The sequence below is a fragment of the Notolepis coatsorum genome, assembly GCF_963971535.1.
Source record: "Notolepis coatsorum genome assembly, chromosome: 16".
NCBI classification, from domain to species: Eukaryota; Metazoa; Chordata; class Actinopteri; order Aulopiformes; family Paralepididae; genus Notolepis; species Notolepis coatsorum.
Window position 1 is genome coordinate 7828868 of NC_140180.1, and position 21375 is coordinate 7850242.

A 21375-nucleotide genomic window follows, 5' to 3' on the forward strand; every position below is an offset into this window, starting at 1 on the left:
ACTGTATTATATTATATTATACTATACAACAGGCAGCAGTGTCTGTCTTATACTATATTATACTACACTATTTTTACACTATATTATACTAGGGTTTTTGCTAAGCATGGTAGTTTGGAGATTATACTATACTATACCATTATTATACTACAGTATACAATACTATACTGTCTCATAATATCACATCTTTAGGGTCAGTGCAATGATAAGAGGCAGCAGTGTCATAGTAAATAAACTAAATAAACTACAGCGTACTATATTATACTATTATTCTATATTATATTTACTATTGTATTACATTCTATTATATGATATGATATGATATTAAATGATATATAATATAAAATATAATATATTGAAATTCTTTATTGGGGAAAACCACATTGAGATACAGTATCTCGTTTTCGAGAGGGTCCCACAATATATTATATAATTATTATATAATTATAATAGATAATAGTAATATTAATATAATCTATAATTATATTATAGATTATGTAATAATCTGCGATTGATTGAGTGACAATTTTATTAACAGATTGCAGAATGGGTACAATACAGTACGGCTCAATACACACGCAATTGTTAAGGGGATGCAGACCAGAGAAAGACTTTCGTCTGGTTTACATCAGGGTCCCCCCATTTTCAATTCATAATGAATTGTAAGTAAGGGTGCAACTAGCACCGTGCAATCCATTCTTTGTGGATCTAGCCCCTAGTCTTGGAATGTGTTCACATCCTTAAGCCCTTCCCATAGTCGAGCGGACCGTACACGGAGCAGACTCCCGCGGGCTCAAAGCAGACCCAAAGGGTACTCAAAGCAGACCCAAAGCAGAGTCCAAGTGCGAAGCTCCTATTTTCTGACGCGCGGACGTCCGCGGCGCCCACTTGGTGTCACACAAACTGGCGCGAGGTGTAAACTGGTGTAAACTGGCGCGAGACATGTAGGAAATTGGTCCGCGGAGATCCGCTCGACTATGAAAGCTCAAAGAGTCCAGTGGACCTCCGCAGAGTCCAGTCCGTGTACAGTCCGCTCGACTATGGGAGCACCTTTAGGGACACCACTCACCTCCTGTGTGCTGGCGGCCTGCTGCCCAGGGTGCAGGGGGGGTGTGGGGGTGGAGGGAGGCGGTGGGGGTGATGAGTCTGTGGAAAGGGAGTTTGTGTTGGAGGTGTGGGTTGAGTCTGTTGGGTGGCTGCGTCGGGTGGAGTTTGGGTTGCAGGTGGGGGTTGAGTCTGTTGGGTGGCTGCGTCGGGTGGAGTTTGGGTTGCAGGTGGGGGTTGAGTCTGTTGGGTGGCTGCGTCGGGTGGAGTTTGGGTTGCAGGTGGGGGTTGAGTCTGTTGGGTGGCTGCGTCGGGTGGAGTTTGGGTTGCAGGTGGGGGTTGAGTCTGTTGGGTGGCTGCGTCGGGTGGAGTTTGGGTTGCAGGTGGGGGTTGAGTCTGTTGGGTGGCTGCGTCGGGTGGAGTTTGGGGGTCAGCTGCGGGATGACTCTCCTCCTCAACAGGGCGATCCTGTCCAACTGCGCCTGAAGGGATCACTCTATTAATAATTCATATATTTTTCTATTTTGTATCAGTATCTTGTTTACACGTTGTATGTTCTCATTGTAAATCATTGTAAACGAACATACCTGGCCTATCTGTCTATACAATATCTATATCTGTACACATCCATTACCTACTCTTACTAGTTATGCTGCTGGCCAGTACGATTTACTACATAATGTCTTTATATGTCTTTATACCTGTATCACTGTACCTGTACATTGTATATTACTATAATATACACTTTACTATTAAATGTGCACTCTGGTTAAATGCCAAACTTATTTTCGTTGTACTTTACTTGTACTGTATGATAACAATAGAAATTGTTCTAATCTAATCTAATATAATGTAATCGAATCTAAAACGAGGGCCAGGCCTCAATGATTTCTCAGGGGTCTGTCTGTCTGTCTGTCTGTCTGTCTGTCTGTCTGTCTGTCTGTCTGTCTGTCTGTCTGTCTGTCTGTCTGTCTGTCTGTCTGTCTGTCTGTCTGTCTGTCTGTCTGTCTGTCTGTCTGTCTGTCTGTCTGTCTGTCTGTCTGTCTGTCTGTCTGTCTGTCTGTCTGTCTGTCTGTCTGTCTGTCTGTCTGTCTGTCTGTCTGTCTGTCTGTCTGTCTGTCTGTCTGTCTGTCTGTCTGTCTGTCTGTCTGTCTGTCTGTCTGTCTGTCTGTCTGTCTGTCTGTCTGTCTGTCTGTCTGTCTGTCTGTCTGTCTGTCTGTCTGTCTGTCTGTCTGTCTGTCTGTCTGTCTGTCTGTCTGTCTGTCTGTCTGTCTGTCTGTCTGTCTGTCTGTCTGTCTGTCTGTCTGTCTGTCTGTCTGTCTGTCTGTCTGTCTGTCTGTCTGTCTGTCTGTCTGTCTGTCTGTCTGTCTGTCTGTCTGTCTGTCTGTCTGTCTGTCTGTCTGTCTGTCTGTCTGTCTGTCTGTCTGTCTGTCTGTCTGTCTGTCTGTCTGTCTGTCTGTCTGTCTGTCTGTCTGTCTGTCTGTCTGTCTGTCTGTCTGTCTGTCTGTCTGTCTGTCTGTCTGTCTGTCTGTCTGTCTGTCTGTCTGTCTGTCTGTCTGTCTGTCTGTCTGTCTGTCTGTCTGTCTGTCTGTCTGTCTGTCTGTCTGTCTGTCTGTCTGTCTGTCTGTCTGTCTGTCTGTCTGTCTGTCTGTCTGTCTGTCTGTCTGTCTGTCTGTCTGTCTGTCTGTCTGTCTGTCTATCTATCTATCTATCTATCTATCTATCTATCTATCTATCTATCTATGTGTCTGTCTGCATGTCTGTACCTGTCTTGTATTGTTTCTTGTGGGTGACAATATTGTCACATGGAAAGATGAAATTACCTACCTGGGCTCCATCCTAGAGGCTAATCTTTCCTGTGACAAAATGGCATCCAATGTAATAAAAAAAGTCAACCAACGAACTCGATTCTTGTACCGGATCTCCTCTCTGGTAAACAAGAATACCCTGAAGACTCTGGCAGGAGCACTCATTCAAGGGTACTACGACTATGCTTGCACCTCATGGTACCAAAGCACCTCAAAGGCACTAAAAAACAAATTACAAACATCTCAAAACAAACTAGTCAGACTACTGCTTGACCTGACTCCCAGAACCCACCTCACCCCTGCCCACTTTGACAACCTAGGATGGCTTAGAGTAGACGACAGAGTACAGCAACTTGCAATGGGCCTGGTCTACAAAATACACTACACGACCAAGGTACCCATTTACATGTCAAAATACTTCCCAACGGTCAGTGAATACCACGATCACAACACCAGAGGGAGCTCCACAAATCATGTTAAACCAGATTCGGCTCAAACAAGGGACTAAACACGTTTCGCAATTATGCCACATCAATGTCCAAAGCTGTAAAGGAATGTGAATCACTACCCACCTTCAAAAACACTCTCAAAAAACACCTACGGGAGACTGCAATTCGAAACTGGCCCCTACAAATGTCCTAACCCAGTTGTACAATAAATGACCAAATATGGCTTTGTCAGTATTCCAATGTACAGTGTACAGTGTCCCCCCCCTACCCCCCCCCCCCCACCTCCAATGTACAGCCCCACACCCACCCACCCAACCCCACCCCACCTACCCAACCTCCTCCAATGTACAGTTTCTACGTCAAATGTATATTTTCTGGACACTTTTTGTATCACAAACAGTACTGTATTTGCAAATCAGGTATGTCATAAATGTATAGATGTAGCAGTACTGTCTATCTGTATGTTGTGTATGTCATATATGTTATGATGAATTGAAAATGGGGGACCCTGATGTAAACAAGACGAAAGTCTTTCTCTGGTCTGCATCGCCTTAACAATTGTATGTATTGAGCTGTACTGTACTGTACCCATTCTGCAATCTGTTAATAAACTTTTCAATCAATCAATCAAGTCTGTCTGTCTGTCTGTCTGTCTGTCTGTCTGTCTGTCTGTCTGTCTGTCTGTCTGTCTGTCTGTCTGTCTGTCTGTCTGCCTGCCTGCCTGTCTAGACCACACTCACACGCACACACACACACACACACACACACACACACACACACACACACACACACACACACACACACACACACACACACACACACACACACACACACACACACACACACACACACACACACACACACACACACACACACACACACACACACACACACACACACACACACACACACACACACACACACACACTCCTACTGTACCTGTCTGTATCTGTTCCTGAGTCTGAACAGCATCAGGGGGTCGTGGGTTTGAATCCCGTAGGTGGCCACGCCGGGCTGCGGCAGGGGTCGTGGTGGGGGGGTCACGGCAGGGTCCGGTCGGGGGATGTGAGCTGTAGGCCGGGCCGTCTCTGCAGTGATGCCTGGTCGGTTGGTGACCCCTGACCCTTGACCCCTGAGGCGGGGAAGGGACCAAGGCCGTTGGGTGGTGGGGACAGGAAGTGACCCGGGGCCTGAAAGATGAAAACAAAAGAAGGAAACAGAAAATATGTTTAACCCTTTCACTGCGACAATACACAGACGGTTAACCCTTTCACCGCCACACAACAGCCGGTTAACCCTTTCACTGCCACACTACAGAAGGTTAACCCTTTACTATCACACTACTAACCGTCGGTAGTGTGATAGTAAAGGGTTAACCTTCTGTCATCGGTAGTGTGATAGTAAAGGGTTAATCTTCTGTAGTGTGGCAGTGAAAGGGTTAAAGTCAAATACGTAAAGTAAAGTATAGTATATAAAGTATTTTGTTTGTAAATTGAGTGTCAAAAATCTACCCAAATGTACTTTTCTTGCAATCCATGTCACACTAAGAGACAGAACAACACTACTGTGTCACACTAAGAGACAGAACAACACTACTGTCACACTAAGAGACATAACAACACTACTGTCACACTAAGAGACAGAACAACACTACTGTCACACTAAGAGACATAACAACACTACTGTGTCACACTAAGAGACAGAACAACACTACTGTGTCACACTAAGAGACAGAACAACACTACTGTCACACTAAGAGACAGAACAACACTACTGTCACACTAAGAGACAGAACAACACTACTGTCACACTAAGAGACAGAACAACACTACTGTCACACTAAGAGACAGAACAACACTACTGTCACACTAAGAGACAGAACAACACTACAGTGTCACACTAAGAGACAGAACAACACTACTGTCACACTAAGAGACAGAACAACACTACTGTCACACTAAGAGACAGAACAACACTACTGTCACACTAAGAGACAGAACAACACTACTGTCACCAGGGCCGCCTGGGAGAAATGCGAGGCCCTGTGCGAGATTTAACGCGAGGCCCCCCCCCCAAAAGGTTAAAAAAATAAATAAAAAATAAATATATATATATATATATATATTTTTTTTCTTTTTTTATACAGTCAACATATTCTTAAATAATAGCGCTGCCCGAGGCGGGGCATGATACAGTCAACATATAGCAAAAGAGAGAGCGAGAGAGAGCTCCCGTTCTACAGTCAATATACAGTGTACAGAGAGAGAGAGAGAGAGACACATTGGAAAGAAATTGAAATGCTATTTGGCCCTAAACAGAGAGTACACAGTGGCAGAATACCTGAGCACTGTGACTGAAGATCCTTGAGCACAGCCTAGCCATCGAGAAAGGCCGCCATAGGCAGACTGTGTGTGTTAGAAAGAGAGAGAGAGAGAGAGAGAGAACATGTGTGTTTGTCATGTGTGTGTGTGTTAGAGAGAGACTAGAGCATGTATGAGAGATTCAAAAGGACAAAGATCAACACTTAAATCCAAGAGAGAGAGAGAGAGAGAGAGAGAGAGAGACACATTGGAAAGAAATTGAAATGCTATTTGGCCCTAAACAGAGAGTACACAGTGGCAGAATACCTGAGCACTGTGACTGAAGATCCTTGAGCACAGCCTAGCCATCGAGAAAGGCCGCCATAGGCAGACTGTGTGTGTTAGAAAGAGAGAGAGAGAGAGAGAGAACATGTGTGTTTGTCATGTGTGTGTGTGTTAGAGAGAGACTAGAGCATGTATGAGAGATCCAAAAGGACAAAGATCAACACTTAAATCCAACAAGAAGAGGGTCTATACCAGAGAAACCAAAGCAGCAAGGAACCAATGGCCGACATCAGCTAAATAGGCTAGCCAGGTACTGTGACACCAGGCCACACACAGCTTTGGCCAACGGCCCAACGCTACCCAAGCTACACAAACGACCATTCACACACAGCACATGTCGTATCTCCAAATGTTGTGAAGTAGCATATGTTTTGCCTGGAAAAAAACATCGTTATTAACAAAACATTCGGGAGGGGAAGGAAGGAAGAGTGGGGTAATGTCATGACATTTTCATTAATCTTACCTGCACAAAAGGAACGCAGGGCGAAAGGCCGCAACACAGGTCTCCACGTTGACGAAAGGCCTCTCGCTGTCGGGACAAATAAGCTATGGCCAGAGCCTTGTCATGGTGCAGGCCCGACTACATCTTCTGTCAAAGATGATGTCGTAGTCAGAGTGCCAGGGCCTGCTATTCTCAAGGCTAACTGATAGCATCAAACGAACGTTCCCAGCTGACGCTAAACAGCTAACTGGCTAACAGTTAGCTCAATCAGGCACCTGGCTGTATGTAGCCGCATAGCTTGCTTCTGCGTTCTGCAAGCTATGCGGCTACATACAGCCAGGTGCTCTCACCAGGCACACACCGTTAGCTACTAGTAGTACTATATTAGCTAGTCGACCAGTTTGGCTCCAGAGAGAGAGAAAGAGAGATAGGTCAGGTCCACGGCGGGAATATAATCATAGGTTGACTCACCATAACGCAGTATCAACGCGGCGCCAATGGTAAAGTTGGAAGGAGACTTTCTTGGCCCACGGTGTAATTTCTTCTTCTTCTTCTTCGAGTACTTTCCGGCAGACTGGACACCTTTCGGCGTATTGCTGCCTAACAGATTTATCTGCTCACAAGTTCTCTTCTCCTTCTTTTGAAAAGACATCCACTCGCCTCGCTCCTCTGAATAGCGCTGAATTAGATCATCCCTGTACCTCGTGTGTCCGAGAAGAGCCCGGAAACACTATCCTAAAATCTGTAGAGCAGCAAATCCGCAGAAACCGGAAAACTGCAGTCTGCAGAGCCGCAGAGGCAGGAAGTCAGACACATTCTACAAACGTGTCTAATGTGAAATATATAAGCATATAAGCAAAACTAGATTTTAGGTCTGTGATGAAAAAGGGCCTCGCGGGAAGGGGGGCCTCGCAAAAAAATAAAAAAAAAATAATAAAAAAAATAAATAAAAAATATTATTTTTTTATTTTTTTTATTTTTTTATTTTGCGAGGCCCCCCTTACCGCGAGGCCCTGTGCGACCGCACTGCTCGCACACCCCCTGAGGCGGCCCTGACTGTCACACTAAGAGACAGAACAACACTACTGTGTCACACTAAGAGACAGAACAACACTACAGTGTCACACTAAGAGACAGAACAACACTACTGTGTCACACTAAGAGACAGAACAACACTACTGTCACACTAAGAGACAGAACAACACTACAGTGTCACACTAAGAGACAGAACAACACTACTGTCACACTAAGAGACAGAACAACACTACTGTCACACTAAGAGACAGAACAACACTACTGTGTCACACTAAGAGACAGAACAACACTACAGTGTCACACTAAGAGACAGAACAACACTACTGTGTCACACTAAGAGACAGAACAACACTACTGTCACACTAAGAGACAGAACAACACTACTGTCACACTAAGAGACAGAACAACACTACTGTCACACTAAGAGACAGAACAACACTACTGTCACACTAAGAGACATAACAACACTACAGTGTCACACTAAGAGACAGAACAACACTACTGTCACACTAAGAGACAGAACAACACTACTGTCACACTAAGAGACAGAACAACACTACTGTCACACTAAGAGACAGAACAACACTACTGTCACACTAATAAACAGAGCAACACTACAGTGTCACACTAAGAGACAGAACAACACTACTGTCACACTAAGAGATAGAACAACACTACTGTCACACTAAGAGACAGAACAACACTACTGTCACACTAAGAGACAGAACAACACTACAGTGTCACACTAAGAGACAGAACAACACTACTGTCACACTAAGAGACAGAACAACACTACTGTGTCACACTAAGAGACAGAACAACACTACTGTCACACTAAGAGACAGAACAACACTACTGTCACACTAAGAGACAGAACAACACTACTGTCACACTAAGAGACAGAACAACACTACTGTCACACTAAGAGACAGAACAACACTACAGTGTCACACTAAGAGACAGAACAACACTACTGTCACACTAAGAGACAGAACAACACTACTGTCACACTAAGAGACAGAACAACACTACTGTCACACTAAGAGACAGAACAACACTACTGTCACACTAAGAGACAGAACAACACTACTGTCACACTAAGAGACAGAACAACACTACTGTCACACTAAGAGACAGAACAACACTACTGTCACACTAAGAGACAGAACAACACTACTGTCACACTAAGAGACAGAACAACACTACTGTCACACTAAGAGACAGAACAACACTACAGTGTCACACTAAGAGATAGAACAACACTACTGTCACACTAAGAGACAGAACAACACTACTGTCACACTAAGAGACAGAACAACACTACAGTGTCACACTAAGAGACAGAACAACACTACTGTCACACTAAGAGACAAAGAGACCCTACGGTGTCTGTCACACTAAGAGACAGAGAGATGTTACGGTAGGGGTGGACGGTATAAACGGTATACGGTATAAACGGTATGAATTTGCTCTACGGTATAGATTTTGACTATACCGTGTAACCGGTAGAGCAGCTCTAAAAGAGCAATGACGTCATGTAACCACAGCGCGATTATTTCAATCGCATTTGCCCCTAAAAATAGATAGAATTAGTCATAGATAATAGATATGTGCAAACTGGAAAAAGTTATTTAGGAGGCTTCGCGCAGTGGGCGTGTCAACACGCAATTGTCATTTCATAATAAACACATATCACCGCGGCGCACAGCAAGTTTCAATTTCAGTTCCTGGCATTTTTAACCAGTGGAGAAAGGTAAGGGATTTCCCTATCGTTTTTCTTATATGAATTATTCTACGTTAATAAAACATACCTGGTGATCAACTACAGTTTGCTGTAAACATTATGATATGTGTGTAGTGTTATGATAACGACGGCTGCAGCGGGAGGACGGCTGCAGCAGTGGAGTTGCGAATAGCATGTAGCTGCAGAGCCGCAGAACCATGGGCGCTTTTAGGTCTGGTCACAGGCCCGCTCAACAGCGCCCCCCCACCCAACGGCTGAATTGCCAATGGCTCCTGAAAGCGCCCATGGTTCTGCGGCTCTGCAGCTACATATGCTTCTAGCTAAATCCAGCATCCAGCCTCGCTGTTTGCAATGGGAGCAGCATGGAGTCTCGACTCGGGACTTATTTTATTTGGAATACAATGACTTTATACGCAAAAGTAGCCTAGTTTTAAGTTAAAATATTATAAATCTACATGCCTTGAGGATGTCATTCTTTATATAGCCTGCCTATCAGGCAAAAAAAATTATTCTAACGGAAACACTGATACCGTGATATATACCGTTACCGTCTATGCTTCAAATTATACCGTGATATACATTTTAGACCATACCGTCCACCCCTATGTTACGGTGTCACACTAAGAGACAGAGAGATGCTACGGTGTCACACTAAGAGACAGAGAGACGCTACAGTGTCACACTAAGAGACAGAGAGATGCTACGGTGTCACACTAAGAGACAGAGAGACGCTACGGTGTCACACTAAGAGACAGAGAGACGCTACAGTGTCACACTAAGAGACAGAGAGATGCTACGGTGTCACACTAAGAGACAGAGAGATGCTACGGTGTCACACTAAGAGACAGAGAGACGCTATGGTGTCACACTAAGAGACAGAGAGACGCTACGGTGTCACACTAAGAGACAGAGAGACGCTACGGTGTCACACTAAGAGACAGAGAGACGCTACGGTGTCACACTAAGAGACAGAGAGACGCTACAGTGTCACACTAAGAGACAGAGAGACGCTATGGTGTCACACTAAGAGACAGAGAGACGCTATGGTGTCACACTAAGAGACAGAGAGACGCTACGGTGTCATACTAAGAGACAGAGAGATGCTACGGTGTCATACTAAGAGACAGAGAGATGCTACAGTGTCACACTAAGAGACAGAGAGACGCTACAGTGTCACACTAAGAGACAGAGAGACGCTACAGTGTCACACTAAGAGACAGAGAGACGCTACGGTGTCACACTAAGAGACAGAGAGACGCTACGGTGTCACACTAAGAGACAGAGAGACGCTACAGTGTCACACTAAGAGACAGAGAGACGCTACAGTGTCACACTAAGAGACAGAGAGACGCTATGGTGTCACACTAAGAGACAGAGAGACGCTATGGTGTCACACTAAGAGACAGAGAGACGCTACAGTGTCACACTAAGAGACAGAGAGACGCTATGGTGTCACACTAAGAGACAGAGAGACGCTACAGTGTCACACTAAGAGACAGAGAGACGCTACGGTGTCACACTAAGAGACAGAGAGACGCTACGGTGTCACACTAAGAGACAGAGAGACGCTATGGTGTCACACTAAGAGACAGAGAGACGCTACGGTGTCACACTAAGAGACAGAGAGACGCTACGGTGTCACACTAAGAGACAGAGAGATGCTATGGTGTCACACTAAGAGACAGAGAGACGCTACGGTGTCACACTAAGAGACAGAGAGACGCTACGGTGTCACACTAAGAGACAGAGAGACACTACGGTGTCACACTAAGAGACAGAACAACACTACAGTGTCACACTAAGAGACAGAGAGACACTTCACTTAGCAAAAGCGAAAGGCCTCTCCTCTGTCCTGATTCTCCTAGATCTATCTGCAGCCTTCGACGCGGTCCTTGGACCCCTTCTCTTCTCCCTCTACACTAAATCACTGGGTAACATTATCACGTCTCATGGCTTCTCGTATCATTGTTATGCCGATGATACTCAACTCTTCCTCTCCTTCCCTCCCTCCCTCAGATATCCACGTCTCTGAGCGGATCTCGGCCTGTCTGTCCGACATCTCCGCCTGGATGACGACCAACCACCTCAAACTGAACCTTTGCAAAACAGAATTGCTCCATCTGCCGGCCAAATCCTCCCCCCTGACCGACCTTTCCATCACAGTCGAGAATGCAGCTGTGACCGCGTCCCCGACCGTCAAGAAACTTGGTGTTGTCCTCGATGACCAGTTGAACTTCTCTGCTCACATCGCAGCCACAACCAGAACCTGCAGATTCCTCCTGAGCAACGTCAGAAGGATCCGCCCCTTCCTGACAAAAGAAGCCACCCAACTCCTCGTCCAATCAACAGTCATCTCCCGCCTCGACTACTGCAACGCACTGCTCGCTGGCCTCCCAGCCACTGCCACCAAGCCTCTTCAACTCATTCAGAACGCAGCGGCCCGCCTGATCTCAAACCTACCGAAGTCGGCCCATGTCACCCCACTTCTTAGGGACCTGCACTGGCTCCCCATTGCTGCACGTATCCGCTTCAAGGCCCTCAACCTAGCATACCGTGCGGCAAAGGGAACCGCTCCCGCCTACCTCCGGTCAATGGTCTCTAACTACACACCCTCAAGACCCCTACGCTCTGCATCTTCTGGCCGCCTCAGACCTACTCCTATCCAAGCCCCGGGAGGGTCATCAAAGAGAAGCCGCCTATTCTGAGTCCTTGCCCCACAATGGTGGAATGAACTACCCACCCCAGTTAGGACAGCTGAAACCCGTCCAATCTTCCGCCGTCGACTAAAGACGCACTTCTTCAACCATTATCTGAAATAATAATATAAAAAAATAAAATAAAATAACTCTAACCCTAACTAACCTTACTGGCATGCACTTGTCCTAATAAACTAACCTACACTGTAACACTCAACACTTTGATGAACATTGTTACTCAGCTGATAGAGTTGTGCCCTTCCTGATGACTTGTCGTACAGAACTAAGTCGCTTTGGATAAAAGCGTCAGCTAAATGACTAAATGTAAATGTAAATGTGGGACACTCGTGTGATGGTAAATACACAGGTCACAACATGTTTACAGGAACGTCTGGGAGTTGTATTTTGATTGTATTTGGAGTATATTTCCTGACTGTAGTGAACTAGACTAGATGTCTGCCCCACTTCCAGTGATGAAGCTAAGCTAGGCTAACGGTCCAGGCATTCCCTAAGCCCAATGCATGCAGAGAGACGAAAAAGGTATGTATCTTCTTGTCTAACTCCAGGGAAGATGTTAAATAAGCGAATTTCCCAAAATGTTGGAGTTTTCCTTTAAACTAATTCCCGGTGTTTCTGATCTATCTCACCTTGCCTGGGAACAGGAAGTGCCCTCTGACCCGGCCAGGGGGGGTGGATGTGTTGGTGGGTGGAGGGGACACCGGGATGAAACTTTTCTTCCTTCTCGTCTCCTCTCCTCCTGCCTCCCTCCTTCTCATCCGTCTCCTCGTCTCGCCCCGTGGGTGTCGTCCTCGAGGAGGTGGTTTGGCCCCTCCTGTCATTGTTCTGATGGAACCAGGGGTGATGGGGGACCTGCCTGTGTCCAGTATAGTCCTCCTCCTCCTCCTCCTCCTCCTCCTCCTCCTCCTCCTCCTCCTCCTCCTCCTCTTCCTCCTCCCATTCTCTCCTCCTGGTTTCATCTCTGTCTGTGGTCCTGCGCGTCTCCTCCCCAGAGGGCGTGGCTTTGGGACGAGGGGAGGGTCTAGTAGGAGGAGGAGTGTTGTGGTTGGTCTGTCGAAGGCGCTCCTCTTTTGTGTCACCATCTCTCCTCCTCTCCTCCTCGACGCGCCCTACTTCCCTCCCTGTTTCAGCGTGTCTCTCTTCTTCTCTTGTGTTTTCAGCCTCGCCCCTCCATTTCCCCTCAGTCTCTCTCTCTTCTTCTTTGGTGTTTTCGGCCTCCCCCCTCCCATCCCTCTCCGTCTCTCTCTCTTCTTCTCTGGTGTTTTCAGCCTCCCCCTCTTTCTCAGGTGGACGGGGCGGTCTGTCGGGCTCTGCGGAGGTTGTGGGTTCAGCTAGATCCTGTCCATGAGGAGGACTAGATGATCTGGAGCCACTTTCACTTCCTGAAGACGTTTTAGTGTGGGAATCTTGACTGACCGAATCAACACCCTCGTTTTCATCTGATTCATCAGCATCCTCGTAGTCATAATCTTCATCACTATCTTTACTTTCTATCTCTGTTTGATAGATGTCTTCATATGTTTCTGTGGTGGTTGGCGGTGCCGTTGTTGTTGTCGTGGTTGTTGTTGACATTGTTGTGGACGTCGTGGTTGGGGCGAGGGTTGTCTGAGGTTTGTTCGACGAGGGGTGGGAGGGGTTTAACGGATGGACTCTCCTCATTGGTGGCCTTCCACGCCTGTAGGGCTGCCTCCTCCTGTTCGACAAACCGGGCGTCAGTTTGGAGTTTCTTCTCCCCCCCTCCCCTGGATGTCTATTTTCCATCCGTGGAGGGTCTGTGACTGAGTCACTTGTGCGTGAAACGCCCCCACCACGGGGTACAGATGGTACGTTCCCTCTGGGGGACTGTACCACTGGTCTTCTCTGTGGGGGGGGAGAAACTTCCTGCTGATTTTCCTCATTATCCTCATTTTCCTCTATTGAGGGGTCTTCAGATTTAGAGTTCTTGGTTAGTATCATTGTTTCTGTTGTACTTCTTGGCATGGTAGTAGGGTCAGTTGTACTAGTACTAGTAGTAGTAGTAGTAATAGGTTTAAGCGTAGAGCTTGGCACCACAGTGCTAGGCTCTGTTAGCGATAGCACCGTAGGCAGCGCTGAAGCGGCTTTAGCGTTAGCTTTAGCCAAAATGTCTGCCCAGCGACCGGGATCCAACTTCCTCACAGGTTTATTCAGCTTCCTTTTGTCTTGAATCCTCTTTCCTTTCATTCCCGGCCGCAAGACTCCGCCCCCGGGATCCTTGTTCAGTATCCCAGTCCTTTTCGGCGACTGGGTGGTGGTGGTAACCCTGTCGATCTCCTCGTATTCCATCCCCGATCCCTCCCCTTCCTCCCCGCCGCCAACCAATAGGAACGTATCCAATCTCTCCGTCTGCATTCTGGACCTATCCGATTGCTTCTCCACCCTGACCTCCACCAGGTGCGACAGCATGTCTACCCCGTAGAGGTTCGAGACCAGGCAGCTGTACTCCCCGGCGTCTTCCTCCGTCATCCGCCTCACCACCAGGGTGCCGTTCGTCATCACCTCCGCGCTCTCGGCCCGCTGCGCGGGGAGCAGTACCCTCCTCCCGGGGAGGTACCAGGCCGTCTGGCTGGGTTGGACGGACGTCATCTCACACGGGAGGTACATGGACCCTCCTCTGTCCACCGTGATCTTCTGACCGTTGAGCGAGGCGGCGGGGCTCGAGAGGAGATGGAGTTCTTTCACGACGAGCCTCACGGGCACCAGGTCCACGCCGACCCTGGTTCGCACCAGACAGTGGTACAGGCCGGAGTCGGCCACCGTGGCGTTCTCGATCACCAGTTCACCTCGCTCCTCCGACACCCGCATCCTGTCGGTGGGACCTTCCAGGACGCTGAGATCCGGAAGCATCCACTCCGCTTTCACCTCGGGGCCGGACGCGATCACGTCGCACTCCAAGTGGACCTTTGACCCCTCGAGAACCGACTGCAACCTCCCCGCTGTCCCTCGGCGAATCAGCGCCCATGGGGAAGTGAGGTCATCGTTGTTGTTGTGTCCCTCCTGTCCGCCGCCGCCGCGGGCGTTGATCTGTTCCGAGATGACGGCGGTGAAGTCCATCACCAGCTTCTTAGTGGTGGTCTGAGGCCTGTTCAGCTGCAGGGTGACCCTGGGCTGGAGAAGCCACGCCGGCTCAGCCGACAGGTGACCCTTCAACTCCGTGAAGTAGGGGGAGTCCTCGTTGACGGCCTGGGAGTACTGGTAGGTCGTCTTGTTGGCGTTCTCCCGGCTTGGACCTCTCTCCAAGATGGCCGGGCTCTCGTAGTAGTACGCCACGAGCCGCCACAGGTTCTGTAAGGCCTCTCGGTCGATCTCACACTCCAGCGTCGTGGCCAACGTCACGTTGATGGAGAGTTCCCCGGACCGCGGCTTACCCGCCGCCGTCCAGGACATGACGGGGTTCTCGTCGGCGGACCGGCGGACGTCGCAGGCCAGGTGCGCGCTATTCCCGTGGCTGTCGGACAGGACGAACGTCAAGTGGCCCAGCGGACGCTCCAGGTCGCGGGTGTAGGGGACGTCGGGGTCCGAGTCCGACTCGGCGTAGGCGGGACTACTGTCGGAGTGCTTGAGGGCGGAGCTGAGGACGGGGCGCTCGCAGGGAAGCTGGGCGGGGCTTAGGGACAGGAAGTGGCTGCCGTTCAGCGGCTGGGGGGAGGAGCACTGGGGGCAGGTCTCTCCCGAGGCTCCTGCCTCACGGTCTCTCTTACACTTGATCACTCCTGCAGTGAGAGAGAGAGAGAGAGAGAGAGAGAGAGAGAGAGAGAGAGAGAGAGAGAGAGAGAGAGAGAGAGAGAGAGAGAGAGAGAGAGAGAAATAAAAAGAGGGCGGAAGAGATGGGTGGAAAATGTATATTAAAATCAGTAAAGGGTTTCTTTAATTTATTTATTTGCCCAGTAGTTATGATCAAATAAGACACAGTAGAAATAATGTGTTAATTATGCAGGAGAGGAAAGAAACCCAGAGGATCTATTCAAAGATCTCCCCTTCATTTCAACTAATCATAAAAACAATTCAACATCAAACATCAATCAAAAACATGTATAGAAGAAAAGAGAAAGAAAAAAAGAAAATCTCTTGTGAACGTTTTAAATGTAGAAGAGATGTAGTACATACAGAGTCACACACACTTCATTTCATTTAAGCGAACATGTGTGCGTGTGTGTGTTCAAATTCTAACCTTCTCTCTTCTTCATTTCCCCTGCCATGAGGACTTTGATATTGCATTATCATTGCATGATAAGACAGTGTTTGTGAAGAGTTATTCACTGCTTTAGGCAACTCGTACTGTATGTGGTGGTCTGTTGTCTCTTGACTTGTCAAGGATCAGCACCGCAAGACAAGTGTTGCAAAGGAGAGTAATGGAGAGAGAGAGAGAGAGAGAGAGAGAGAGAGAGAGAGAGAGAGAGAGAGAGAGAGAGAGAGAGAGAGAGTGAGAGAGAGAGAGAGAGGGAGAGAGAGAGATAGATAGAGAGAGAGAGAGAGAGAGAGAGAGAGAGTGAGAGAGAGAGAGAGAGAGAGAGAGAGAGAGAGAGAGAGAGAGAGAGAGAGAGAGAGAGAGAGAGAGAGAGAGAGAGAGAGAGAGAGAGCGAGGGGGGAGAGAGAGAGAGAGAGACAGAGAGAGAGAGAGAGAGGCTGATTACAGCTGCAGCTCCTCTGATGGATGTCTCTGCACGTCGCTGCCGCGGGGCGTCATGTCGATCAGCACATTAGAGAAGAAGGAGCTGTTTACGGGAACCAGTTGATTCTGGCAATAATATTGTAATAAATCCAGTGTAAATCAATCCGTGTGATCCAGTGGAGGTTATTGCATGACTACTAGTGAGGCGGTGCTTCACTAGTAATATACAGAAAGAAGATGAAAAAAAATATTATTAATATATATATATATTTTTTTATTATTATTATAATTATTATTTTTTATTAATTATAAATGTTTTCCTCTGTGAAAAAAACAATGCCAGTGAATTTTTTTTTTCTTCAAAAATGTCCAAGTGACAGCTCTGAGCTCTCTGATCTAGCCTGATCCCATAACTGCAGTAATGGCCTAAAATAGGTGCACAGGTTGGGCTTAAGAATATAATTTTCCAATCAAAATAGGGTATTTGAGTTTAAAAAAAGCGGGTAGTGAGGCTAAACCTCACTCATACATTTGAATGGGGCTTGAATGATTGACAGTTCTGACACTTTTTTTTTTTACACCAATCAGAGAACACCATTTTCTATTTCCTATTTCCTGCGTTGAGAGGGCTTGAAGAGCCCAGTCAGTAACATTACTGTGTAGGCAGTAGCACTGTAGGCTAAATGAAACTTTGCACCAAAGGACCGAAGTATAAATCAGCAACATGGAGAGGACTTATGCATCTGGATCAGAAAAAAAGTTGTGGATGAAAAAGTAAGTACAGTGTTTGTAAAAGCTTGTATGCTAACAGTAGCTAGCCAATTTGTTAGCTACCTTTAGCTTAGCTAATATTACATCACAATGATGATCACCAAGCTAACTTACTGTACACAGTAGGGCTGGGCAATTAATCAAAACAAAATCGCGATATCGATTCATAGACCTATGCAATCTCATTTCTAAGTTATGACGATTTTTCTTTTATTAAAAAAAAAGTTATAATTTCTTTTTTACTTTTTAAATGATTTTATCTGGGTTGAACATGATTTGTGGAACTCCCTCTGGTGTTGTGGTTGTGGTAAATACCTTTGGGAAGTATTTCGACATGTACATGGGTATCTTAGTGGTGTAGTGTATCTTGTAGACCAGGCCCATTGCAAGTTGCTGTACTCTGTTGTCTACTCTAAGCCATCCTAGGTTGTCAAAGTGGGCAGGGGTGAGGTGGGTTTTAGGAGTAAGGTCAAGCAGTAGTCTGACCAGTTTGTTTTGTGATGTTTGTAATCTTGTTTCTAGTGCCTTTGAGGTGCTTTGGTACCATGAGGTGCAAGCATAGTCATAGTACCCTTGAATGAGTGCTCCTGTTAGAGTCTTCAAGGTATTCTTGTTTACCAGAGAGGAGATCCGGTACAAGAATCAAGTTCGTTGGTTGACTTAGTTTTATTACATTGGATCCCATTTTGTCACAGGAAAGATTTGCCTCTAGGATGGAACCCAGGTAGGTAATTTCATCTTTCCTTTTAAGATAAGATAAGATATTCCTTTATTGATCCCCTTGGGGAAATTCAGGCATCATAGCAGCATGGGGGAAGGGGGGGGGGGTACAGGTAGTGAAAACAACACAAGCAGTGTAAACAAATAGGTCAATATAATTGACTATCTAACTAACTGAAATATATATTATTCATTATTCACGGTATCACAGTATCCACATGTAACGGAGGTACCGCAGTATATCCACAGTCACGGGTACAAGTAGTGACGTGGCTGTGGATGGTAAGCGGTACTGCAAGTAAACTCACTCCCCAGAGGCATCCAGACCCGGAAGCAAGCAGTGAATTCACTTCTTGCTTAGTGGTCTGTGATGCCGCCCGCGACGCCGGCGTCCGGGGTTCAACTCCCACTCGGGGCGATCCCTTAACAGGGGTCGAATCGACTTTAAAGCACAACGCAGACAAGAACACACCGGCTACATGTGGTGCCGTTAGACCCGGATGCCCTGGGTGGTGTGAGTTTAGTGGGGTGAGTGTAACGGAGGTACCGCAGTATATCCACAGTCACGGGTACAAGTAGTGACGTGGCTGTGGATGGTAAGTGGTACTGCAAGTAAACTCACTCCCCAGAGGCATCCAGACCCGGAAGCAAGCAGTGAATTCACTTCTTGCTTAGTGGTCTGTGATGCCGCCCGCGACGCCGGCGTCCGGGGTTCAACTCCCACTCGGGGCGATCCCTTAACAGGGGTCGAATCGACTTTAAAGCACAACGCAGACAAGATCACACCGGCTACACACACAAGGTGCAGTATGCATAAGGTAGTGTTATAATTTACTATCTAACTAACTGAAATATACATTATTCATTATTCACGGTATCACAGTATCCACACAAGGTGCAGTATGCATGAGGTAGTGTTATTGTCCTACTTGGGTTCCTATTAGTTCTAGGTTGATGTCTGGCAGCAGTCCCTTGCCCACTGTTGTGGAGCCTGATGGCCGCTGGTATGAAGGACTGTCCGAGGCGGTTAGTTGAGTGTTGGGGGGGTATGAGTCTGTGGCTTCCTTGTCACCTTCACCTAATATGTTTTGATCTGGTCAGGTGCACTGTCACCTAATATGTTTTGATCTGGTCAGGTGCGCTGTCACCTAATATGTTTTGATCTGGTCAGGTGCGCTGTCACCTAATATGTTTTGATCTGGTCAGGTGCACTGTCACCTAATATGTTTTGATCTGGTCAGGTGCGCTGTCACCTAATATGTTTTGATCTGGTCAGGTGCGCTGTCACCTAATATGTTTTGATCTGGTCAGGTGCGCTGTCACCTAATATGTTTTGATCTGGTCAGGTGCGCTGTCACCTAATATGTTTTGATCTGGTCAGGTGAGCTGTCACCTAATATGTTTTGATCTGTGTCTGGTTAGGTGTGCCGTCACGCGTCACCTAATATGTTTTCATCTGTCTGGTCAGGTGTGCCGTCACCGAATATGTCATTTTTTGCATCTGTGTCTGGTCAGGTGCGCCGTCACCGAATATGTAATTTTTTGCATCTGTGTCTGGTCAGGTGCGCCGTCACCTAATGTTACTATGTTTTCATCTGTGTCCACTGACCACTGACACACACAGTGGGGGATGTTTTAAAAATATAATTTAATATATAATATAATATAATAATTTGTGCTTCACCAAAAAATTTGGTCATCAGCCGCAACTGATGTGATCATATCTGTTTATATCACATCTGAACATGTCAGTTTATATCAGTTTATATCACATCTGAACTAGGGATGCTCGATATTGGCTTTTTTACTGATACCGATATACCGATATTGTCCAACTCTTAATTTCCGATACCGATATCAACCGATATCAACCGATACGATATATGCAGGGTTTCCCCCCCCCAAATCTTTTTATAATTTCACGTAATTAACATTACATATCTCTTGTTGTGGAATTAACACAACATTATGCATACTTTTGACAATAAATAAAATCAGAATTTGTTCTTACTTGCTTGCCTGGGTAAATAAAGGTTATAGAAATGTACAAATTTTTTTTTTTTTTTTTTTTTTTTTTTGAAAACCGATACCGATATTTTCCGATATCACATTTTAATGCCGAAATCGGCCGATAATATCGGTAAGCCGATAATATCGGACATCCCTAATCTGAACATATCTGTTTATATCACATCTGAACATATCTGTTTATTAGTGCTGTCAGGCGATAAAAAAAAATTATCTAATTAATTACAGGATTTGTAATTAATTAATCTAATTAATCACATTTTAATCGCATAACCATTTTAGGCCTGATATTCTATAATCATATTTCAATGTCCGGATGGCAGAATTCACAAAACCTTCTGTTTAATCATCTTCCCTTTATTAATTTGCTTAGATTTTTCAGGTCTGGTCAATTTTAGCATGGTGTTATTCACAGTCAAAGATCAAAAAAATGTTTTATTGATATTCTCATTTGGTCATTACAATTTACTCAAGCCTAGTAACAGACACAGTATTTCTGACACTGGGAATACGTTCCCTGAGATCCATAGATGTCCCTAGAATCAGATACCAAGAACATGCAAATGGACTATTTAAAAAGAAAGTCTGTAAATGTTTATTCTACGTTCTTATGGAATGAATGAGATAAAAAAAATATATACATTTTCTTTTTTTTATTTATTAATTTTGCGTTAATTTTCATAACGCGATAATTTGCTGTGCAATTAATTAATCTAATTAACGTGATAAACTGACAGCCCTACTGTTTATATAACATTTGAACATATCTGTTTATATAACATTTGAACATATCTGTTTATATCTGTTTATATCACATCTGAACATATTTGATTTTGATTTGATTTTAAATCTTTATTTCGAACATGCAATGAATACAAACAAACAATAACAAAAGCAAAACACAACTCAATCTACATGTTCGAAAAGGAGTAGGAAGAAGTATACACTTATTTAATCCTACCCATTTTCCACTACTCAAATGAGTGTACTATTTTAAAACATAAAAAAAAAAAATATATATATATATATGCAAAAAAAGAAGAAAAAAAAACGATATATGTAAAACATGAAAGAAAGAAAATAAAAATGTAAACACCCGTGAATATGAAGCCCCTTCCTCATCCCTGTACCTTGTGAACATCATTTCCTTATACATCAGTTTTAATTGTCTCATGTTTGGACATTGCTTTAGCACCACATTTAGACTGTTCCACAGTTTCACTCCACATATTGAGATGCAGTGTCTTCTCATGGTAGTGCGTACATTAAGCACTTTTAAATTGAGTTCTCCCCTCAGATTATAACTCCCCTCCCTATCAAAGAACAGTTCTTGAATGTTTCCTGG

General features: G+C 45.6%; 1 protein-coding gene across 1 annotated transcript in view; it reads right to left on the bottom strand.

Annotated features, from left to right (window-relative positions):
• LOC311242532 (matrix-remodeling-associated protein 5) overlaps nt 1–21375 on the bottom strand; it is a 79043-nt gene that overhangs the window by 23119 nt on the left and 34549 nt on the right. Inside the window, exons 6-9 of the mRNA XM_084331490.1 lie at nt 12821–15612; nt 12511–12733; nt 4241–4491; nt 1070–1526 (exon numbers count right to left, since the gene is read on the bottom strand). Of these exons, the coding sequence (XP_084187616.1) occupies nt 1070–1526; nt 4241–4491; nt 12511–12733; nt 12821–15612 (3723 nt within the window). The remainder of the gene's footprint in view (nt 1–1069; nt 1527–4240; nt 4492–12510; nt 12734–12820; nt 15613–21375) is intronic.